Genomic DNA, 21,422 nt, shown 5'->3' on the forward strand with positions numbered 1-21,422 from the left:
CCACCCCGCACCGCCTCTCTCCTCATGGCGCTTCCACGGTTCTGTTCCAGGGCAGAACAAGGCACCAGGAAAGGACAGGCTGGGGCAGGGAGGGAACAGGAAACCGCAGCGGACAAGCCCGGGCAGGACAGATTGGGTGGCAGAGCATCAGGCCTCTTGGAGACGTCGCCACCTCCAAAGCGGACGCCCCGGCGTTGCCCAGCAACCGAGCGGGGAGCGGATTGGCCGCGCCGGCCAGTGACCTGAGGACATGCATGCACTTCCGGTGTTCCCGGAAAGGGCGTGGATGCCTGGCCTCTGCAAAGGCGGAAGCGGAGCAGCCCCACCCCAATTGGCCTCGTCGCCGGTTTTCTGCCGATGGCCGCCTACTCATACCGCCCGGGCCCCGGCCCCGGCCCTGCTGCGGGCGCTGCGCTGCCGGACCAGAGCTTCCTGTGGAACGTCTTCCAGCGGTGAGGCCGGCGCCCCTGGGACCCTAGCCCGTAGGCCCCTTCGCCCTCCCTCGAGCTGTCCTCCAGCGTCCTCCCAGTCCCAACCCCCGCCCCCGTGTGCCCAGGCTCCCTCTTCTGACACCCCAGGCCTCCTTCTCCCGTGTCCTCCCAGGTCCCGGCTCCGCCCCTTGTCTTCTAGCCCCCCTCCTTTGCCCTCCGCAGCCCTCCGCATCACGCGCCCCGACCCCTCCCGAGTCGCGGCCGCTGTGTCCAGACGCTCAGGGTTGAGGGGCGGGTTCCAGCTGACCCCAAGGGTCACGAGTACTCGTTTCAGGACAGGAACAGGCCAGATTCCGCGCTGTGAAAAAGGCAGCAGATCACAAGGGTAGGAAGAACCTCGAGGCAGGTGACCGCTTTGGCAGTCTTCAGCCCCAAGTCATCCTACAGACGGAATGGACATAAAATGACTTGATTATCCCAGAAAATCTGTTCCTGTTTGTAATACTAGAACCTGGAGTAGGTTTGAATTGCTGAAAGCCAAGGGAGTAACCAACGGAAGGTTTGAGATAAGGAATAGCAAAGATGATTCCGTCCCTTAGGGGTCTTCGTTAGCATAGTAAAGACCTGCCAGAGAAACGTTACAGACTATTGTAGGGTTGACAGAAGAAGTAAGCGTTTGGTTTTTTGCCATATTTTGCTTTTCCTACAGTTTTCGTCACCAGCTTATCTGGTCTTCTTGCTTTTGTAGTGTTGATAAAGACAGGAGTGGGGTGATATCAGACAACGAGCTTCAGCAAGCATTGTCCAATGGTGAGTTAAAGCCTAATTACTCATGGAAGCAATTTCTTTTCTGGAATTTATTTCCAAGTACTGAGGATTATGACTAACTTACTATTACTGATACATGAAGGAGATGGAGGCGTTTGTTGGTAGCTTCTTGATTATTGTCACTAATGCTGCCCCACTGAACTCCAAAACAACAGATGTGTGTGAGGATTGGGAAGTGCTGCCTGAGAAATGGGAGCTAGGTGTAGGTTTTAGGGAAGGGTTAGGAAGTTTAGCTCTGTGCAGCAGAAATTCTTTAGGTGTCTTGAAGGTCCTTGAATTTTTTGGTAACTGAATCTTAACAACTCCTCTGGAGATGATTGTTGAAGGCACTGAAGAGTTGTCAGGGAACACGGAGGTAATTGTTGAAGGGGTTAGAGACAGCCTCTGCAGTGCTTGAGTGGAAATGTGGTCGTTTGGGAACTGCTGAAACTCTAGGGCCAAATTGAGAATCTGGGATATCCGAGGCTATCCCAGCCAGATCTCCGGGAGGTGTTCTTGTCAGTGTGGGAAAGAGTAGGCCTGCAGGAGTGCAGGCCTTGTGTGGGAGTGCGCTGGGTGCTCTCCATGGACTCAGGTTCTTGATGGTTTCATCATGATTAATCTTTGGTGATACTTTTAGAGACATTTTTCTTTTAAATACCCTTTATAATCCCTCAAATGCAGCCGTCTTTTCTTATTATATTCATAGGTTGTTTTTCCAAAGGTGTGCCATTGAAGCTGGAAAATGGTCCAGTTTTAAGATCGGATGAAAATGTTGAAAGGCTCATCTATTAGTGGGAAGCACTGTCATGTTATAGGTGACTGGTTAAGGGAGCAGGCAACACTGGGCTGTTGAACATGGCCTCACAGTGTTGGGGCCAGGCTTAAAGGAGAGCCCCTCATTGTTGGCACATGCTAGGCATTCAGGACCCATTTCTGGTGATGTGTGTTAAGCTGAAAGTCTGTGTTTTCAGAATAACGCATTTGCTTTATAGGACAGTAGATGCTACTGACATCATTTCCCAGTATTAACCTGTGTAAGTCACAAGTACTGGGGTGCGATTTCACCTGTTTATTTAGATTGTTTGCAGGCAATTAAGAGACTCCATTCCCTCTATGGTGCCTTCTTGATTTCTCTCCTCTTTGGTTACTATTTACCTTTTTATCTCCAGTGCTTGTTACATCCAGGGGAAGGACAAGGGAAGGTTACTAAAAAGACTTCAAGAGCACCTGCAGCAGCAGGCCACAATTTGGCAAATCTTGGCCTGAAATTTCCCAAGTGACCAGAATGAATGATGTCTTCAGGACATGCTTTAAATGTGTGGGAATAAGGCGGCGCAGAGCACTCCTGAGTTAGGCTTCAGAGATACTTGTTTCCAGTAGTTCCCCATGAGTGGTTAAAAGTTTAGGAGCTTGTAAACAACCTCCTTTTTGTCGATTTGCTTGGATGTTTGAGAGTACTGCCCAAGTTTAGGTTTTGTGTGAAAAACTTTGGTGGTGGTGGTCAAATACTGAGCCTTATTTGCATGACAGCTTATCCACCCTGGAGGACTGCACTGGGGATCTGGGGCTTCTGAATTTGTGTCCTGGGTCTCCCTGTTTGAGCAGTGTGATCTTGGGGCAACACTTGACCTGCTGGGTCTTAATGTCTGCGTAGCCACCCAAAGTAAATTGAAATGCAGGCAACGCACTTCCCAGGATGCAGGGCACAGCAAGTGCTTGGGAGGTTAGCTACGATGATGAGTAGTATTACTCCTGCTGTTGTTGGCCGTGGAACCAGCTCAGGTCTTGGATGGTTTCCCACACCTGGTGGTAGTGAAGTTGGTGGAGTCCACTTAAAACGTGAGCGTGATACTGAGCCCTTTAATAGACCTTATCCCACCAGGAGTGGGAGGGAGGGGGAAACAACACCTGGTTTTGGGGGGGGGGGCGTTGAGTCAGGGTCTCACTGTATAGTTCAGACTGGCCTTGAACTCATTATGTATCCCAGCCTGGTCTCAAACTGCAGTGATCCTCCTGCCTCTCCCTCCTGAGTGCTGGGATTAGTCATGTGCCACCACAGCCTGCTGCAACACCTATTCTAATCTGTGGAGTTAGGCCTCCTGTATTTTCACCAGCAGGTGTCAGCCCTTAATAAGTACCTGTCAAAACGTAACCTTGATCTCAGCTGCCACTACCAGGAGCTGCTTAAAAGAGAATTTTAACAGTTGCCACATGATCTTCATCCCCTGGTGGGGGAGGCAACCCTCTGCTCGTGTTGAGGGTGAGAGAGCTGGCCCCACGTGGTCACTGTTAATGCCAAGGGTGGCATCTAGCTTCTCCCTGGAGGCACGGCACGCTTTGTGTCCCCCACACCTGTGGTGCTGCTCTCTTTGTGTCTTGCAAACTCCATATCTTCTGAGTGCATTTTCCTCAAATTAACTGCTAAAAAATTTAATAGCAAATTTGTGGTTTGCTGGTAGCAAGAGTTTAGGATTCTTAAAGAGAGAAATTTTCTGGCTTGCCTTGGATTTATTTCTTTCCTTCCTTCTTACCCTCCTACTTTTTGCCTGTAGCCAACGTAACGTAATTAAATTTTATTTATTTTGTGTACCATGGAGATATATATATATATATATATTTTTTTTTTTTTTTTTTTGTTCTGGGGATCAAACTCGGGTCCTTGTGCTTGCAAGGCAGGCGGCGGAACCACTGAGCTAAATCCCTGGCCTCTCACATATATATTTTTAAAGTTTCTTTATGTTCTTTCTGGAGTAAGGCAGATTATCGGCAGGTGATGCACCACGAGCTTTGCCCCCTCGCCTGTGATGCAGGTGTTGCATCTCCTAGCCTCCTCCTCACCTGTGGGGCTGTCATTGTGGAGCCCAGGTCTGAACCCAGAGGTGTGTTATTGGTGCACGTCACACCATGTGCTGTGTAGCTTCTTTTCCTCGCATTTGGGCCTTCGCTGTATTTACCTGCTGGTGTCCACCAACTGCCTCACTGACCCTTTGGCTGCCAGGAGCCTTGTGTTCCCCCTGCCTTGCCTCAGTGGACAGTGGTTTTGCACTACTTTTCCTTTTCTCTGATGCTTTCTGTCTTTTCCTGCTGCTGTAACAATTCTCCAGACCAGATGATTTATAAGGAGCAATGCACTTAGCTCTGGGCTCTGGAGGTTGGGAACCCAAGAGCGTGGTAAGGCTTTTGCCAGCCACGGTGGAAGGTGGAAGGGTGAGACCGAGAGAGGAAGGAGCCCCTCCTGCCATGACTCACGCAGTCCAAAGAGAAAGGCACCATCCCTTTCTTAGGGGTGCACTCCTCATGCCTACCAGTGGCACTCATGTCACCTCGAGTTTTGGAGGGGACAGCTTTCAAACCACAGCTCTCTCTGGCTCCTAGATTGTAAGCTTCATGATGAATGTTCATAGGCACAGGATGCTTGTCACTGGGTGGGCCAATGTCTGTTCTCAGTGCCTGTGGTTGAAACCATTTTGACTTCTAGTTATTCTCCCAGGATTGGTCTTCTGTTTTGATATTGGAACTAAGTCATTAAGCCGTTTCAGGAAATCTAATTAACATATTACTGGTAGGAAAGTGAAGTCACAGAATTGCATAGATTTTTACTTCAGCTTGGTCTGAGCTTCTGGGAGCTCTGTTGCCACCTGGTTGACACCATACTGAGAGGGTCTGTGAGTCCTGTGGGATCCTTTTCCAGTTGTGTCCACAGGAGAGCTGCTGTGATCAGTAGAGAGGAGGACCACATGACTGGGTGCTCTCTCACCCGATTGATTGATTGGTACCGGGGATTGAACTTGGGTACTTGCGCTTGCGCAGAGGCGGCAAAACCACTGAGCTAAATCCCCAGCCCTACTTATTTATTTATTTTTGACTCAGGCTCTTACTGTGTTGCTCAGGCTGTCCTTGAACTTGTGGCAAACCTTCTGCCTCATCCTGCCAAGTGCTGGGGTTACAGGCTTGCACCACCATGCCCAGTTCTCTGGTCCTTTTTTTGAGGTTTTTTTTTTTTTTTGGTGTTTTTTTTTTGGTACCAGGGATCGAACTCGGGTCCTTCCGCTTTCGAGGCAGGTGGCAGAACCACTGAGCTCAATCCCCGGCCCTCTGGTCCTCTTTTTGAAATAATTTGTCACCGTCTTGAACTTAGTCCCCTCCCCCTTTTTTTGTAGTTCTACACTATTTCTTGGGATTAGGAAAATTAATTTTTCTCAAGCCTCTTTTTTGTGCATTCAAAGTAGGTTTGCCTTAACATTCGTATAATTCAAAGAGGCATTTTTTTTAGCTGTACTTCTTTTTTATTTTAATCTTATTTTCTTTTGAAGGTAGTTTTATCAGATAGAGTTCTAATTAAAACTATCTAAAGTGCAAGGACGAGAGTTGATCCCCGTACCAAAAAAAAAACAAAAACAAAACTATCTGATAAAAGAACTGAGAGATCCTGGGCACGGTGGTGCACACCTGTAATCCCAGCACTCGGGAAGCTAAGGTAGGACTGCTGTGAGTTTTAAGGCCAGCCTGGGCTACAAAATGAATTCAAGGCCACCCTGGGCTACATGGCAAGACCCTCTCTCAAAACAAACACCCCCCCCTGCCCCGCGTGCAATAAAAAAAGGGAACTGAGAGAAATCAGATCATATAAACCGGAATTCTGTGTAGAAAAATCATCCAGTCAAATAACTGTCCTTGCACATGGGCCCATTATGGGTGACAATATTTATAGCCCTGTGATGAATCAGAAAGTTTGGGGTCCTACATATAGCTTTGGTCCCCGGGTTAGCTTCTCAGGCTGGGTTGTCCAAGCCCTCTCGTCTCCAGGAAAAGCCTACTGATGCCTAGCTCTTGTCGAGCCCTGGGGACCGAATTCTAAAATGTTCTGAGACAAAAGGCCTTGAGCCAAGTTGTGCCATTGTGCCTGGATGGTCTATACCAAGGATGTAGTTTGTGGCGGGCACCTGCTTCCCTCTGGGCATTGGGGCTTGGTGACACTCTGGAAGACCCTGGACTCTCAGACTCAGGGCAGCTGCCCTGAAGGTGGCCCACATAGCGCTGTGGAAGATGAAAGCGTGGCCTCCCCAGTCTCTGGAAGCTTGTGCCTGCTTTTCCACCCGCTCATCTCTTGGCCACGTGTCTCTTCTGTGTAAAACTGTGGCCCTGAGTCTTGTCTTAGAGAGTTGTCCAGCCTGAGAGTGGCTTGCCGGACCCCTCAATACAGCCTGTCATGTCTGCTGTACCCAGAAACTTGCCCAGCTGGAGCTCCAGAGAGAGCTGACATCTAGTCTTGGGTGGTGACAGCAGAACATGGAGAGCTCCTGCAGGGTGCAGTGGATGATGCTGTGCATGGGGTCCTCTGGAGTCATGGCAGCCAGAAGGTCCTCGATGCCTGGGCTGAGGCCCTGTGAGAACCTCTGCTCTGGAGCAGCCGATGACTCTTTTTTTTTTCCCCCATTTAGTTTATTGGTACGTTTTAGGTCTACAATACAGTTACATTCATCATTGGGATCTTGTACCTTTGCATGATGTATCTTGGTTACGATGACTCTTGCAGGCTTGCCTTATGGGTCGGCACTTACAGGATTCTGTGGAATGATCTTCTGTTTAATTGCTGCTGTGTGTCATTTGTTTTCAGGCACATGGACCCCATTTAACCCAGTGACTGTCAGGTCAATTATTTGTAAGTATCCCTGCAGACAGGTGATGTTGACTGTTTCTCTGGGTGCTACTTGGATGCGCTTGCTTCCGCTTTGGCTGCAACTTGATGGTGGGCCCTGGCATCCTATCCTCCCTACCTCCGCCCAGCTTTTCTCTGTGCATTGCTTTGTGGGGTTTCTTTTTTGTTACTTTGTTTTTGTTTTTGAGATAGGGTGTCATTATACAGTCAAGGCTGGCCTTGAACTCACTTTGTAGCCCAGACTGCACTCAAACTTACCATGATCCACCTGCCTTAGCCTCCCCAGTGCTGGGATTACAGGTGTGCGCCACTATGTTCTACTGATTCTTTAATTTTAATTTACAACTTAATCTCTCTTTCACTTTCAAGTTTCAAGCCTTATTGGGTTGTTTTTGGTAGTCTCTTATTGCTTGTTTATTTTTTGTGACTTCATCTTTTACTTCTCCAGGTGTTATATATGATATTTTTAAAATTTTGATTGAAGTGTTCTATGAAGAACTACACATACGAACTTAACAGTACTGTCTCTGTGTTCCTCATGACCCTGAACCCTTGAGAGGATGGTCTATGTCTGATTTATTCCTGCTGAGCTTCACATGTGGTTACTTTCCTTGACATTTTTGTAATTTTTCTTTGTACATGAACTCCATGTAGCAAACCAGGGTCTGAGTGGCTTGCACCCCCAGGAAGGACTTGTGTGCTTGCTGCTGGCTAGGGTGTGGGCTCTTGGTGTGGGTCCCTCCCCGCTGCACAGGAAGCCCTAGTGAGAGTCGGAGATCCACTTCCAAAGAAGGTGGGTCTGCAGCCACGTGATCTCAGAAGAAAATTTGCTGTTCTTTAATTTCTGGAAGGTTTGCTTCGCTTCAGGGTGTGTTTTCTATAGCCTGCCCTTCCATAGATGTAGCTCCTTCCAAGTTCTTTTTAATAGGGGATCTTGGGTTCAGTTCCCCACTGTGCAGGGCCAAGGCCTATGTCTGAGGTGTCCAAGGAAGCCTGCTGTTCCCCACCCTGTCTCCTGTTCTGTGCACAAATTTTAGACTATGGGGGCTGGTTGCCCATATGCCTTTAAGCTCTGTAGTACATTGGGGAGAGTTGCAGGCACTGCATGGAGCTGATGCGGGCAAAGGTATGTTGATAGAGCTGCTGAGTGTGCTGATGGGGCCTGGGCCTGCAGCCCTGGGGACGATGCGGACAGGGCAGGAGCACCTGTGCACATCCCTGCCAGAGCTGGGCTGCGACTGAGCCAGCCACAGCAGTCCCTCATCCATCCTCCATGCAGCCTGTATCGCGGGTAGGGATGTGGCAACCAGTGTTGGGGACAAACCTGACTCTGCATGGTGTGGAGGAACAGTGACACTGTTTCATACTGTCTTTCCTCATGTGAATGTTGCTGAACTGTACTGCAGCCTCCAGTCAGCCTCAGTGCCTGAGGAGGCTGAATGGTTTATCATTTCTCCTCAGCAGTATTCAGACTGAGTTGTTATTTTTTAACAGCCATTTTGCAAATACACTAATATGTGCATAGTTAATATATAATTATATGTTCTTGTGTATTTAGAACTTTACACTAATTTGTTTTGTCTTCTTTCTTCCTTTTTTTTTTTTTTTTTTTTGTTTTGTCTTATTTCATTTCATCCCATTTTAGTCCTGGGGATTGAACCCAAGGATGTCACAATGAGTTATCCTCCCATACCCCATTTCATTTTTTATGTTGAGACAGGGTCTCACAAAATTGCTAAGTTGTCCAGGCTGGACCCAAACTAGCGATCTTTCTGCTCAGTCTCCCAGAGTTGTAGGTGTATACCACCATACCCAGCTGAAGTCAGGTCTTATTATTTAAAAATCTAAAGCTAACAGGACAATAGTGTGGGGTCTCTTTTTAAAATTAAAATATGTAGGCTTCCATTGCCCCATGAGGACTGTTCTGAGCTTTTCTCAGGAGATGTAGATCTTGGGGGTGCAGAAGAGTCAGCTTTGGCCCAGGATTAGGAGCCAAGAGAGTGGGGGAGATGCTCGACCTCTGTACCCCAGGTTCCTTCTGAAACACCCCCAGCGGGCCTGCTTTCCAGAACCTACCTCGGTACAAAGCATTGCTTTTTTACCATGATGCCACTGTAGCCCACTGCACAGCTCTGAGTGTCCACTCTGCCTATTGTTATTTAGAGCTGGACTGGATATCCATCCCTCATGACCCCTGATGGAAGGGACAGGGATTTTAGGGATCCAGACATACTCAGCAAATGAGGATTTCTTAGCCGGGGCTCAGAGCAGCAGGTTGGTGCTGTGCTGGTGTCTGGGGGGAAGCTGGCGCCTGAGCACGCACTGTGGTTGGGCCTGTTTAGAGTCGGGACCTGACTGTCGCTGTGGTCCACTTTGTCACAGCTATGTTTGACCGGGAGAACAAAGCTGGTGTGAACTTCAGCGAGTTCACGGGCGTGTGGAAGTACATCACAGACTGGCAGAACGTCTTCCGCACCTACGACAGGGACAACTCGGGGATGATTGACAAGAACGAGCTCAAGCAAGCACTCTCAGGTTTTGGTAATTCACTTGTCTCGATTGTGTGGTCTGTTTCATTTTGGAACCCAGGGGCCCGTGCGGGTTTTTACTTTGTTAAACTTACTGACTTAACCCAGCCATATGAATTTCTGTTTGCATTGTACAGGTTCACATTTCCTATTTATGTCGTACAGGCCTATGTTTGACATGGAATCTTTTATGCAGCTTTTCATCAAAATGAGATAAGGGCTGTGCAAATCATCTGTCCACTTTTGTGAAGTGTGTTGGTGTCACGAACAAAATTGAGAATGTGGCTTTTAAAATAACTTAAAGTAGATAAATAAAAAATGGTGTGGAGCAGCTTCTGTTGCACAGTACACCAAAATACATGGAAACCATAATAAAATGACTAAGAAACAATCCTGTAAGTTACCAGGTATAGCTCTCAGTCCATCCAAATTGTACTCTTCCGGAGTTGGAGGACGCGCACAAGCCCATTCTCAAGTGCATCCCGCTTTGAGCTTGGCGTGTGTGTATGTATGGACACTGCCGTCAGGCTCAGGTGTGGGGCGGTGTGCTGTGGTTCTCACAGGTGTTCGTGGTCCGTGTCCAGAGCGCAGCCAAGGCTGTCAGAACTGGTCTTGGGTCTGAGAGAAAGCTGAGATTTGGGTGGTAGGGGGAGTACAGGAATTGAACTCAGGGCCTCATCCATGTTAGGCAAGCACTGTAGCACTGAACTAACTCTACCCCCAGCCCTTTTTGTTCTTTATTTTGAGACACGATCTTTCTGACTGGCCTCGAACCTGCTGTCTTCTTCCCTTAGTCTCCTAGGTAGCTGGGAGTACAGGCTTGAGCCACCTCTCCTGATGTTGGTGTTTTTATTTACAAAGTAAACCCCAGAATGTTTGGAACCAGCCCAGGCCTTGTTATAGTTGCACTGAGATTTTGGTCTGTTTGGGATAATTTCACTCGGTGCTTTGTTCATCTGGCTGTATTACCAAAACCTGTGTTTTACTTTAAAAATTGCTTATAAATGCCTTTTAGAAAATTGGTCATGATCTAACATATATGGCTTGTTTGAGTCCTATGACCGTAAAGTATATCACTTACTGTGGCTGCCATCGCAGCTCCTGCACTTCTCCCCGCCTCTCTAGCGCGTACCTTGTGGCTGTCTGCTCTCTCTCCCTTCTCGCCTATGAGTTTGTCCATATGGCGGGTTAGAGGCAGAGTCTCCCCTGGAAGTTGTGTTCAGACCTCACTAGTTTTGAGCCAGGATTTAGACAGGATAACTCCAAATTGGAACTTGGGATGCAGATGACTTTGATGTCTTAAGGGGGGTGGTCCTGGTAGGGGCCCCAGCTGCCCTCTGTCTCTGGGGATAGTGATGAGAATGGCCTGCATGGAGAGTGGCCCAGGGTCCATAGAGGCCCCCTGGTCCTGGACAGGACTGAGCAGGGAACAAGGAGGGCTCAGTGCTACCTAGTGGGGCAAGAGCCACTTGGACCTGGGGATGAGCCTGGCATGTGAGTGTCATGGAGCTCAGCCTGCTCTAGGCCAGAGGCCTTGGAGCTCTTTTCAAGGTCCTGGGAACTGGGGGAGAAGACAGTGTTGGCCTCCCAGGCCCTCTGCATCCTGAGCAGATCAGGAACATCCCAGAAGTCTTCATGCATGTGGCTGGGGTGGGAAGTGTAGCTGGTCAGAAGCCAGCAGGGCAGTGCCAGCCTCTTCCAGAACCTTTTCTGAAGGAATAGCACTATGCAGAACTTTCATAGTGTTTCTACTCAGTTTCTTCCTGTTGTGGTCCCCGATTTCCCAGGGTTGTCTCTTTTTATCTTCCATGGAAAGGAATGTAATCTTTCTACTTGGATATTACTTGGGAAAGCTTTTGGTGGTAACTGTTAGTGAGTTGGCTTTAGAAGCAAATATCCCTTTTCTTTTTTGACTCTTGAAAACAGGTGTATTGTGTGGTAACTACGGGCACTCAGTAGTGGCCAAGGGACCTGCCGTGGATATCTCAGGCCAGTCCTGGTAGCACTGTGTGACTCATGGTGCCTGCCGAGGTCTGATGATCCCTCCACACACTCAAACTGTGTTAACACCTATGGCCAGGTCCTCAGACTCAGGTGGGCACAAGTACTTCCCCCAGAAATTTGTTGGTTCACCCACAGCAGTGTGGTCAGGAGACAGCAGCCCTTACCCCCAAAGCCCCTGCTCCCCCTGACTTTTCCCTTCTTCACCCAGCCTTTCTGGCAGCTTCTGCAGTTGCCTTTTTTTTTTTTTGGTACCGGGGATCGAACTCGGGACCTTGCACTTTTGAGGCAGGTGGCGGAACCACTGAGCTAAACCCCTGGCCTTGCAGTTTCCTTTTCTAATGGTGAAAACATTGTGGAAGCACAGTGAAACCACTTCAGCCGTTGCCTGTCTCTCTGCTGCATTTGTGTCCCCTTTTCGGCTGCATATTTTGGAACAGGTCCAAGGCCTGTGCTGCCCCATGCCCTCATTCTGTAACTGTAGTGTCCTGGAATTCCAGTTCGGAGTCATCCTGTCCAAATCCTGGCCCAAAACTAGTGAGGTCTGAACACAACTTCCGGGGGAGACTCAGTGCCTCTAACCAGCTGTATGGACAAACTCACAGGTGAGAAAGGACAGAGAGCAGACAGCTGCAAGGTATGCACTAGAGAGGTGGGGAGAAGTGCAGGAGCTGCGATGGCAGCCACGAGAGTTCTGGATGTACACCTGTTCATGAGATTGTGCTGTGCACTCACCTTACAAGGTTGACAGCAGTTTCCCGAGTGTTCTGATTTAGGCTCAAGCAAAGCTTAGGTGCAGGCCCCTCCCCTGTCATGCCATAGGCTGGCTGGAGGCGCAGTTTGGTGCAATGTGGATCCTTTTCAGTCACTCATTTCAGTCTGGCTTTTCTTAGGCAGTGCTGTGACTTCCAGCTGTGCTGCTCCTGAGGCTGCTGCTGGTGGTGGTGGTGGTGGTGGTGGTGGGCGTGGGCCAGAGGCTTGGCCTCCTGTTGACCCCTCAGCCCGCCAGCCATGCGGCCTGGGCCTGGAGTGTCTGCAGGGCAGTTTTCTGGTGGTATCATCCCGCCTGTTGGTTTGAGGGGAGAGGACTCTTCAGCATCAGTGAGTGCTGTGTGGTTCCTGGAAGTGGACATAGGAGAATGTGTTCCTCTGCACTCAGGCTGTCATCACCTCGGGGGGCTCTGGCAGAGCATACTTCGCAGCAGCAGGGAAGGGCAAGGGGTGTCCCCATCCCCTCACCCTGTTCATGCACAGGCGCAGGGGTCTGAGACTCACCTCATGGACCCGTGGGCTGGCCGCTGTCCGAGGGCTGGGCCCGATGGCTCATCTTGGTGGGTAGTGCAGCTCCAGGGGAGGAGGAATAGATGGTTTCTGTGGAGGGCGAGGTGCTGCCTGGCTCAGCAGCTGTATTTCTAAATCAGAGCGTTGGTCTGAGACAGAAGGTGGGAAAGCCTCACCTCCACCTCCAGGGAGGTTGGTGCCACCTGCAGTCAGCACACCAGCCCTGGGTGGCCTGGGCGGCCTGGGCCTGGGGGGTTCACTGGCTGGCCTGCATGCAGAGCACCTGTGGTGCTGAGGGTGTACTCTTAGGTGGCCTTTCCCTGCAAGAACGTTTTGAAAGAACCTGTCCCAGGTTTTGGCCTCTCAAATGAGCATGCGTCTTTAATGGCTTGCTTGTTTGTCATTCGCTTTACTACCCCGACCTTCGTTCTTTCTTTCCTATGACGGGAAAATTGGAAGTTAGATAGATAAAGGAGGAGGGGAGTTGCTTCCATATCTGTCAGACTGGATCCTCTGTCTTTTCCCATGTCCTCTGCCCCTGCCCTGTTCTGGCAGGAGACCGCACTGGCTGTCTGTGTCTGTTCCACACCTGCACAGGCAGCACCCTGTGACCATGTCCCAGGCTCTGTCTTCATTGAGCTCGGCTCAGTCAGGGTTGCTGCCTGACCTGCGAGCCACGTGCCTGGTGTTGGGAGGTGTGGCAGCCATTCCCACCTGCTGCTGCTTCGAACTTCAATGGGAGTCCTATGTTCTGCTCAGCCTACAGGGAAGGGTCAGGTACTGCCCGCCTTCTCTTGTTTAGGGGCCCCTGAACTGAGCAGTCAGCTCACTGGCTGCTCTGCAAGGTGCTATGAGCATGTTGGCATATTTGAGTCTTTATCAGTAAAATGCTTAAGTGTTTTTACAGGTAATTAACTGTACGATTCACTCAGGCAGTAAGTGTGCATGTCCTTGCAAAGAGGCCCGAAAGACTGAAAACCAGTAAAAGCCTGTTGGCACCTGGATCTTGTCTCCTGAGTCAGTAAGGACACCACATTCACACAGGTAGTAGGTGGCTCCTGAGGGACAGCAGGCCAGGTGCAGCCTCCTTCAGTGTGTCTTCAGGAATGTCTGGACACACAGGGTAGGTCCACAAGTCTTCAAAGCCACCTCCCTGTTGGAGACCTTTCCTAAACGTGCTCAGCAAATTGAAATGGAGTCATATGCCTAAGGACCCAGTGGTGATTCTGAGCTGCCTATCCCCTCAGTGCCATCAGATGCACTGACTGTGTGGGGGTCCCCATGGGTTAATCTCTTTGCTCGGCTCAGGATCTGTTTAACTGGAGCCTTCTGTGATACTTTAGTTTTCAAAGCATTCTTTGGTAATGAGTGGCCCAAGCGGTGAGTCATTGGTGTCAAGGTGGCTGCCCTGGGGTCAGGCACCAGGCCTGGCTGCCTTGGAGGCCACTTCTGTGTGCACAGCATGGAGTGAGTGCAGTTGACTAACAAGCAGTGGGCTCACAGCAAACGACAGGACAGTGGTGTTTCGTCCTTGCAGGGGTTGGTACTGGTCTCCGAGTAGGTCATGTCATAGTACTGGAAATGTAAATTGATTTCAGACTGATTTAGGCCACTCTTGGTTTTCAGAGTGCATTTGAACAAATTTGCACTTTTACTCCTACCCAGCTGTCGTTTGCTGTTAGGCTGTGGGGTCTTGGGAGGGAGAGCTGGGGCAGTCAGGCACCTCCTGGCTCTCTTGACTCTGATCTTTCCTCTCCAAGGCTACCGGCTCTCTGACCAGTTCCACGACATCCTCATCCGCAAGTTTGACAGACAAGGACGAGGGCAGATTGCCTTTGACGACTTCATCCAGGGCTGCATCGTCTTGCAGGTGACAGTGGCGTCCTGTGGGTTTGCTGTGGCCATGGAGGCTGGGTGGGGCAGGAAGGGGTGGCCATCATAGTGGGCACCTGGCCTTTTTATCAGTGGATCAGGCTCATGTAGAGTAGGGTTTTAGAGGCTATAAGAGTTAGTCTCAGGGCCAGGGATTTAGCTCAGTGGTTCTGCCACCTGCCTCACAAGCGCAAGGTCCCAAGTTCGATCCCCGGTACCAAAAAAAAAAGAGTCAAGCCAGATGTGGTGGCCCCTGCCTGTAATCCCAGCACTTGGGAGGCTGAGGCAGGGGGGATCACAACGAGTTCAAGGCCAGCGTAAACTACGTAGTGAGACCCTATCTCACAAAAACCAAAAACAGGGCCTGGGATTTAGCTCAGTGGTTCCGCAAGCGAAAGGCCTCAAGTTTGGTCCCCGGTACCAAAACAAAACAAAATTTTAAAAAGCGTCTCATCTTTGGAGAAGTAACTAGTTCTGTTAAATGAAGTACAAACAGTAGTGTCATCTCTACTCTTGAAAATCAGTCATGAGCCACATGATGACATTTTAGTAGGTGTCCCAAAAGATGACAGTCAGCTGGAAAGGTCCTGTCTTGGTGACGTTGGTGCCATCATGACGTCGTTGCACCAGGCATTACATGTTACAGTGATGCTGGTTAAACCTTCGCTGCCAGTGGTAGGAAGAATCTGGTGTGCAGTATGTCATTTTTGATGACATTAACTTCAGCACTGGCTTTTGTATTTGCTGTCCTGTTCTTTTTGTTTTTATAACGCCTTCTACTTACTAAAAAAGTTCACTGTTTTCAGAATGCCAGCAGCCTCATGCATCTGTGTTACTGCATTTTGTGATTGCTCAGGTTCGTGCAAGCACAGTCTAGGACAGTAATGGCAGACCCTTTGGAGACTGAGTGCCCAAACTGCAACCCAAAGCCCACTTATCTATCTCAGATTACCAGCACCGCAATTAAATCTGAATACTGATTGGCCCAGTGAAACCTCCCAGGAGTTGCGGCTAATGAGTCACCCCTGGTGATGTCATTTCCTGGCGCCACTGCTCCTTTCTGAATCTGCACAATGTCCCTTTGTGAGCTGTTACCTGATCCTAGGCTGTTGGGGCGATGCTAGAGTGATTTGGCTCACGTGCCCACAGAGAGGGGTCTGTGTGCCCGCTGCGGCACACATGCCATTGGTTTGCTGCCAGTGCTCTAGGACGTTCAAAGGACCACGCGGCCCTCAGGACGTCCCAGCTAGGAGTAATATGCGGCTCCCACAGCACAGTCGCCTGGCTCCACGCAGGCCCTGCTGTGTTTCTAGGTAGAGGTCCAGGTTCTGTAGGTTTAAGCTTTGGAAACATGGTGGATTGATAAGTCTTATGTATCTTAAATTTTTTACTATGAAAATTTTCAAGAACAGCAGAGAGAGCAGGTTAATGTTCACATTCATCAGTGTGAGCTCAGGTCAGTTATTTATGCCCTTCATAACTGCATACCACTCCATCACCCGAAGCAGACTCTTTCATGGGACGCAAACGTGTTCCCCACAAATGGTTCAGTAGAACCTGTCTTTAAAAGGTAAATCTTTATAATTTGTACCCAGGCTGAAGTCACACTTTATTGGCTTTGGAATCTTTGAGAGATGTGGACAGCATTAGATTTTTACATGTAGTGAAGGGTTTTAGATAATATTCTCAGATTGATTTTCCAGTTAAATGATAGATCAGTAAAAGTCTACATTTTCTGATTGGCCTGCTAAGTACTGTACAGTGCTCCGTGATTTTCCTTTTTTTTTTTGGTACCAGGGATCGAACTCAGGTCCTTGCACTTGCGCAGCAGGTGGCGAAACCACTGAGCTAAATCCCTGGCCCCTCCGTGATTTTCTTAACCACTTTACAAGATAACCAAAAATTGCGATTTTTTCATTAATTTTTATAATACAACAGGAAATATAAAAGTGACAGTTTTAACAGATTTATTCAGTAATTTTTTTGTGTTTGGTAGATCTTAAAACATTCAATACATGATGCAACGTTATAATCTGGACAGTGGTATCTAATCTCTCCCCGAATCCTTTCTGCATTATCGTCTTTCTTTGAACAACACACTACACTGTTGTGTTGGCCTTTCCTTTTTTTCTGTGAGTAAGTGGTATGATTTCAATAAAATGTCTACCCATTAAACATAATCGTGAAGGGCGGGGATTTAGCTCAGTGGTTCCACCGCCTGCCTTGCAAGCGCAAGGACCAGAGTTAGATCCCCAGTACCAAAAAAACCCCATAATCATGAAGACAGTAATGATGGACATCCTGGTTGGTGTTTTGCTGTCCTGAATTTTTCAATTGTTTGGTCTGTTAGACCCAATCTAAATTGTAAATGACTTTTTGAACCCCCTGGTTTTGAATAAATAACAAATGGGCCCATTTGGAGTTCACCACTCGCCACAGATTGTCTCAGGTACTGGAAGTGGAACTGTGGGACTTAATGTTTGCCCTACTGGATTTTGGACTTAACTTTGGGCCCATTCCTTTGTATCCTCTTATTTGTACCTTTGGGAAATGGTCACGTCTATCTTGTGCCATTGAATGTTGGAAGTGTTTGACTTTTTTTTCATTTGTACAAGGGCTTGCAGCCAAGGGTTTGCCTTAAATCTCAGAGGAGACTTTGCACTTGGACTTTTCAGCAATGCTGAAACTGTTGGGACTTTAGCAACTCTCTTAGAGACAGACTAAATGCTTTTTCCATAAAGGGACATGCATGAGTCTTTGGAGGCCAGGGGCAGAATGTTATGGTTTGTGTTTAGATGTGGTCCCCAAAGCCTCACGTGGATGAGGTAGATCTTTTGCAGAGGTAGTCGAAGCTGGAATGTGTGATGCTGGGGTTAAGGCAGTGTGAGTGATTAGTTTGGCACCACCCTAATCCGGGTAGTGTGAATAAGGTAAAAGGGGCAGAAAGATGCTGCTAAACTCTCTCCCTTGTTCCTGTTGCTACTGTGTGGGCTCCATGAGCTGCACCTCCTGTTACCTTTGCTACCTTGTGTGCGCCATGTTGTTTCTCCTCTGGGATGCCCGTCTGCCACCCAGCCTGCTTTGGAGCCAGCCGATTATGGACTGAAGCCTCTATGAACTGTAGGCCAAATAAACCTCTTTCCCTCAAAAGGAACCAAAAAACAAAAAACAAATGGGTTCCATATTGTTTGGTGCAGAAGGTATGTAAGTGTTTTATAGTAATATATTTTTCCTTGCTTTTTGATTACAGGATAGTTTTTAGATGATGGTCATTTCTGTCAACACCAACCATAGAATTATTATAATCATTGATCGTTATTGGAATTTTTTTAGTTTTGTTTCCTCTTTGAAGTTCTGTCATTTCTGTATTATGAATAGTTGACAATTAGGAGACATCTTTTTTTGTCTTTCCATTTAATAACACAGACTTTTCCTCTCCGATATGCTGACATTTGTCCTTTTTTTCAGTTTTTCCTTTTGCTGATCTTCTGGCACTTCCTTCCTGTTCAGTCTCAGTGTCCCAAACATGTCTGTTTTGTATTGTAAAAGAAAATCACTGAGTTCTGGAGAAGTATAGAAATTATATCTAAAAGCTGGGCCTGGTGACACAACCCTGTAATCGCAGCAGTCAGAAGGCAGAGGCAGGAAGATCACCAAGAATTCAAGACCAGCCTGGGCTACATAGTGAGTTTAGGGCCAGCCTGAACTGCAAAGTGAGACCCTATTTCCCCCCCAAAAAAACCACCCAAAAATTACATCGATAGGAGTTTTTATAGATTATAGCAGAAAATTATAGGTTATTTTTCACAAATAAAATAAGCACAAATTAGTAAAAGAAAATAACCAGAACTTATTCTTAGATTTTACTAGAAACGAACATCAAAGGCAAATACAACATTGTAAATAAAAAAGTATGCAAAGTATAGTCAACATAAAACAAGTAAACAGACATATGAGTGTATGCCGGTCAAAGACAATCGACTGTTTGAAATGACACCTGCCCGAGTGACACTCAGGATAAACTTAAGTAGATAAAAATGAATCTGGACCCATCAGCCCCTGTTCTTCACTGACTGTGGAGGACAGGTCTGTAGCATTCACGCTTCAAACCTCAGGAGTAGGGAGAGCCCGGTCCTGTCCCTGCTGCCGAGTTCTCTGACGTTGGGCTTCTCTGAATACTTCAGAGAGAGGCGCAGTGTGAAATCGCGTTATGGACTGTGCCTGACTTGCTGTAGAGTTAGAGTTCATGCGTCCCGTAAGTGAACTTCGGGTCCCTACATTTCCTCCTAAGTGAAGGTTTCTCCTGTGGACCCCGCAGTTGAGTCCCGAGGGGGCTCCCCAATCTGCCAGGCCGGTGCTGTGCAGCATCCTGTGGACTGGGCCTGACAGCCTAAAAATGTTTTTCTTTTTAGCTTTTTTCCAAAAAGGAAAAGGCTTTGTCAAAATTATTTGTTATAAAATGACATGGAAACTTTGAGAAATCTTGGGCAAAAAGGGAGTAAAACCCTAAAAGAACGTACTCTTCATTCTTTGTCTTGGTTTGCGGTGCTGGGGATGGAACCTGCAGCCTTGTGTGTGCCAGGTGAGAACTCAGCCCCAGCCCCCACGTTTGTTAGTCTTTAAGCTGGAGTTCCTGCCACTATTGTTCTTTCATACATTCCTGTGTCACAAAGTGAGGGGCACATTCTTAGGGGTAAGTCACTTGGTGGGGACCTGGTGGGACATGCCTGCGTGCTGCATCTGGAGGCCAGAGGCTGCCGCACCTTGGCTCAGTTGTGTAGCCAGTGTTGCTCAGCTTTCTGTTCCTGTAAAAATGTTGGAGATAAATCAGCCTAAGAGGAAAGGCTTCTTTTGGCCCATAATTTTGGAAGCTTTGGTCCATGGCTGGTTGACCTGCTGCTTTGGCCCTGTGACCAGGCAACATATCATGGCAGGAATGTGTGGCAGATGAGGCCTGTTCACTTAAGGGTGGCAGGGCCCAGTATCCCTGTGGCCCTGCTTGTTCCCACTGGCCTCACCCCCTGAAGGTTCCACCACCTCCCGTATCTCCCCGGCCTTCAACACATGAGCTTGGGGGAACATTAAGGTCCAGATCGTAGCAGCCACCTCTTTTGTATGTGGTTCACTATCGACCAAAATGTAGCTTTATGGCTTTTGACTATTTCTGTGCTAGTATTTGTCAGACAGAAATGCTCCATGTGGGAGGTGGGGTGTGTGAACTCTGCTGGAGCTGTTTTCTTCTGTGTCATGTGGAATTCCTTGTGCCTGTTTTACTTATCATAGACTCTTCAGAATGTTATCTGGAAGTGGCACTTAAACATGTCTGTCGTGGTGTTTGGTGTCTACTGTCTGCTACTGGCCTGGCTGTCCTCGGGCTGTGAGTGGGGAGGAGCAGGAGGAGCAGGAAAGGGGTGCAGCCTGGGCCTTGCCTGTTGGGTAAGGGTCCCAGGGCAGGAGCCCAAGTGGGGCTGGCTTCCCAGTCCTGAGCTGTACTGTGCCGTAACAGCAAGGGGAGCCATCAGGAGGAGCAGTCCACGGGGAAGGTCCTGATGTGGGAGGAGGGCTCCACCACCCTGCGGAGTGCTCAGATGCCCATCGCCAGCATCCACTGGGAACCAACAAAATGCATACCCCTGACACGGGTTCTTAAGGGTCTTGTACCTAACTACCTTCCTTGTTTGGTTTTTTTTTAGTTTTTTGAGACAGGCTCTCATTGTAGCTTAGGCTGGCCTTGCACTAACTGTGTAGCTCAGGCTGCCCTTGAAACCATGGTGGTCCTCCTGCCTTAGCCTCCAAGTGCTGGGGTTACAGGCATGCGCCACCGTGCCCTGCCTTAACCACCTTCCTCTGTTCAAGCACAGAAGTCGAAATCCTTGTCCTAGCCAGGTGTAGTGGCCTAGACCTGTAATCCAGGCACTCGGGAGGCTGAGGCAGAAGGATCTCGGCGAGTTCGAGGCCAGTGTATGGGGTTCATAGTGAGACCCTGTCCAAAAAAACCCCTAAAAATAAAAATAAATGCCTTTTTTTGTCCCAGAGGCTGACAGACATATTCAGACGCTACGACACAGATCAGGACGGCTGGATCCAGGTGTCTTACGAGCAGTATCTCTCCATGGTCTTCAGCATTGTATAATGAAGGGCTCACAAGCAGCAGCACCACGTAGACGAAGACGGAAAATGCCAAATCCCTTACCTGTCGTGAAGTGGGACATGGACAGTTAGAAGCTGTTCTTCTCAGCCTGTGTATTGATGCGTGGGGACCAGCTGTACATACGTGAATAAGCTGACGAGTCTTACTTTGTCACAGTGGCTGCATTGCTGTGGTGACAGACGTAGGGCTGCGCTCATTGTGCTCATCGTGCTGTGCAGTCATGGCTCAGGTTTCTGCTAGGGAAAATGCGCCCATGCTTTTCTAGACATCTTCAGTTCTGCAATAGATACGGTTTTATTTGCCAATAGGATTTTAAAATAATACAGAACTTGCACAGAGGCTTTTCATGTGCCTTACTTTTTAAAAAAATTATTGTATTCCCTGGAATATACAACAGGAGCAATAAAGTGATGGTACAGACTCATGCCTGCCTTCAGCTTCTCACAGTAGCCCTGCACTCACCAGCTCAGATGCACATGCCCCGGAGGTGTGGGCAAAGCAGGCAGAGGGAGGAGGTGAGGGCCACTCGTGGGAGCCCCACACCAAGACACAGGTGGAGGAAGTGGGCTTGTTTAGGTTCTGGGAGAGGGGCATGAGGGCAGTTGGGTTCTGGTGGGTGCCAGTGGGAAGAAAGCAGTTTCTGCGGAGCCTGTTGGAGTCTGCTGGCCGGGGCCGCTTCTCTGGTGTTT

General features: G+C 48.6%; 1 protein-coding gene across 9 annotated transcripts; it reads left to right on the forward strand.

The window, feature by feature from the left end:
* The first annotated feature begins 253 nt into the window (after nucleotides 1-253).
* Pdcd6 (programmed cell death 6) lies at nucleotides 254-21,157 on the forward strand. Of its 9 annotated transcripts, none has more exons than XM_004845105.3 (6): nucleotides 255-452; nucleotides 1,180-1,241; nucleotides 6,859-6,903; nucleotides 9,283-9,441; nucleotides 14,471-14,580; nucleotides 20,617-21,157. In XM_004845105.3, the coding sequence occupies exons 1-6, from the start codon at nucleotides 358-360 to the stop codon at nucleotides 20,713-20,715; spliced, it is 570 nt and encodes a 189-aa protein (XP_004845162.1). In that variant the 5' UTR covers nucleotides 255-357; the 3' UTR covers nucleotides 20,716-21,157. The 9 variants fall into 9 exon arrangements, with proteins under 9 accessions (XP_012927864.1, XP_021114216.1, XP_087045271.1 ...); XM_004845106.3 differs by having other exon boundaries at nucleotides 9,283-9,435; XM_013072410.3 differs by lacking the exon at nucleotides 6,859-6,903 and having other exon boundaries at nucleotides 254-452.
* Nucleotides 21,158-21,422: the final 265 nt, after the last annotated feature.

This window comes from Heterocephalus glaber, unplaced genomic scaffold (assembly GCF_053883595.1).
Source record: "Heterocephalus glaber isolate CG9 unplaced genomic scaffold, H.glaber_assembly_v1.0 deba00001537, whole genome shotgun sequence".
NCBI classification, from domain to species: Eukaryota; Metazoa; Chordata; class Mammalia; order Rodentia; family Bathyergidae; genus Heterocephalus; species Heterocephalus glaber.

What these genes read in the sequence shown, in the direction of transcription:
- Pdcd6 (XM_004845103.3), top strand. Translation starts at nt 287, where the DNA reads ATGCCTGGCCTCTGCAAAGGCGGAAGCGGAGCAGCCCCACCCCAATTG. An exon ending in CTGTGGAACGTCTTCCAGCG is followed by an intron (nt 453 to 6,858) that starts GTGAGGCCGGCG and finishes ATTTGTTTTCAG; the next exon opens with GCACATGGACCCCATTTAAC. An exon ending in AGGGCTGCATCGTCTTGCAG is followed by an intron (nt 14,581 to 20,616) that starts GTGACAGTGGCG and finishes TTTTTGTCCCAG; the next exon opens with AGGCTGACAGACATATTCAG.